This window comes from Mastomys coucha, unplaced genomic scaffold (genome assembly GCF_008632895.1).
Source record: "Mastomys coucha isolate ucsf_1 unplaced genomic scaffold, UCSF_Mcou_1 pScaffold5, whole genome shotgun sequence".
In the NCBI taxonomy this organism is placed as follows: Eukaryota; Metazoa; Chordata; class Mammalia; order Rodentia; family Muridae; genus Mastomys; species Mastomys coucha.
This window is the reverse complement of record NW_022196911.1, coordinates 116,036,314-116,038,682: the sequence shown is the minus strand read 5'-3', so window position 1 is coordinate 116,038,682 and position 2,369 is coordinate 116,036,314. Positions and strand designations below refer to the sequence as shown.

General features: G+C 47.8%; 1 protein-coding gene across 1 annotated transcript in view; it reads right to left on the bottom strand.

Moving 5' to 3' along the window:
• Nucleotides 1-2,369, bottom strand: part of Rnf213 (ring finger protein 213) — a 110,078-nt gene that overhangs the window by 17,972 nt on the left and 89,737 nt on the right. The window contains 2 exon segments of the mRNA XM_031354095.1: nt 580-739; nt 2,102-2,196. Coding sequence (XP_031209955.1) covers nt 580-739; nt 2,102-2,196 — 255 coding nt within the window.

The window sequence follows — 2,369 nt, the reverse complement described above, 5'->3', positions numbered from 1 at the left end:
GGCCAGGAAGAGCAACACCAGCATCAAGTCAGAGGATGACTTCTAAGCATGATGTAGCAACAGAGGTGGTAGAAGGAACAGGCAGAAGCTGGCTGTGGGATTATCTGGGGCATCAACCTTGAACTTTGTCCTTTTAGCTAGTATTCATATGGTAGAAATGCAGCATGGATAGCCTTGGCTTCTCCATGCTGCCCTCTAAAAATAGACGTTATCATCGCATCCTTATCCCTTGTATACAGGTGACACTGAGTCTCGTAATGCAAAACCCTAGTTGGTATCAGTTAAGAAGGAAAACACGCTCTGTATCCTTCCATGGTAGAACTCTTCTCTCTAGAGCACCAGGGAAAACATTAATAAAAAGGAAAATGGATTTTACATAATCTGAAAAGTACTTCATATGCCATTCCATGCCATGTTAGAAAGGGTTGGGCTTCTCTACTTGGCAGACTAGGCACAAACAGTACACTCCTAGCCCACAGACACTGGCAAGCAGGCTTAAGATATAAGGGCTGACAGGAAACAATAGCAAGCTCTTCTCTAGCAGCGAGAGATCCTTGGGTAGCAGCTTACTACAAATACCTGGGGATGCTGGGTGACTCCCACAAGCATAGCCAAATGAGTGAGTAGCCGGGTGAGAATAAAGACCACTGGGGACTGCCCTCGGTCAGATGTTTCTGCTACACCACTGGACCATGGGTTCCCCAGCACGTGGCCAGTCTGTGTCCTATCCTCATTGTTTCTGGAAAGGAAGAGAAGAGACAAGGTGAAGATTGAAAGATGCTAATCTTCCAAGCTTGAGGGTGATGTCTCAGACCCTCAGGACTGGGAGGTATGGTTCTGTGCTCCGAGGAAACAACATTACAAGTCGTCGTCGACATCATCATCTCCCCTTCTTCCTCCTCTTCCTCTTCCTCCTCCTCCTCCCCCTCCTTCCTTCTACTCCTTCTTCTTGGTCTGGGATGCCTGCCTATATCTTTTCAGACCTTCTAGCTGGCCAACAACCCCAGAGTCAGTTTGAAGTGGTTACATGAAATGGCTGCTGCTGACCCCCAAGGAAGACCCTAGGGAAGAGGTGTGCATCCATTCCTGGGCAGCTAGAGTTTGGAACATTTTGCACTCATGCCTGTATTTTCCACATTCTTCTCATTTTCCCAATAATTGGGATCCAAGGTCTGGTGGAACATTTTGCATCATATGTAGTAGGTGGGAGATACAGTGTGTACATTCAGTTGTAAAAATACCTCATGTCACGTTCAGCTTAGACATAAGCAGCTTTGACTATACCAGAAATACCAGAACATACTGTGCTGTAGACAGGTCCACCAATCAATTGTAAGGGAGTAATGCGCTACATTGTGTCAGAACTGTGGGGCCAGACCTATCTAACTGGATGTTCTTATAGCACTCATCTGTGACAGGCCTTGTAGGCAGTCTAGTGAGCACATGGGGACAGGAGTGGCCTTCTGTCTAATTCCTGTATCATTTTATATAACAGGCAGCTTTTACTAGGATTTTACACTGTCGTGGGTGTCTTAGAACCAAGGCATGGCAATGTTAGGCAAGCTTGATTGTGTGTCATTTGTTTTCCTTACATTTTGAAAAACAAAAACAAGCCAAGTGTGGTGGCGTCCCCCTGTAGTCCTAGCACTTAGGAGGCCGAGGCAGGCCTGGACTACATAGCAAGTACCAGGACAGCCATGGATATAGTAGGAGATCCTATGCATAAAACAAAAACCAAACCAAACCAAAGCCCCGGCCTGCTGCAGTTGGGAAGATCAAAGAGAGCTGAGGCCGGTGGTTTACGAGTTCAAGTCAGGCGGCATATGCCAGATGGGCACAGGTTGGCTGTTGGACCTGACTGTCCACCCGCAGAAGATATCAGTGCTAATATGCCAGCCATGCTGCGTTTAGGACCAGTGACAGCACCTTACTATTTCCCAATGTCAGGGACTTTGGCACTAATGCCACGCATGGCATAGATCCAGAAGGGCAATAGTGTCTGGGCACAAGCTAGTGACAGTTTAGCAGAAAAGGGCAGAAGCGGCAGAAGCGGTCCCGAAGCCCAGGGCTGGTTATGAGCAGGAAGAAGCAGCTTGTGTACCTGATGGTTGTGAAACCCTCACGCGGCATGTGGTTCCGGCCTCCAATGGGAGCATGGCAGTCCGGACAGAAGCTCTCTTCCATTGGCCTGCCACACTAGAGTGAACACAGCATTGTTTTATGCACAAGAGCTGCTGTGTGTAACAACCCCACCCTGCCACAGAAAGGGATGGTTCCTGTGTGTGCACACAGTTCTGAGGTGTGACATGAGGACGGGAACAGTAATGCAAGCTTATATGAAAAGTAGACATAAAGCTGAGCTTGAATCA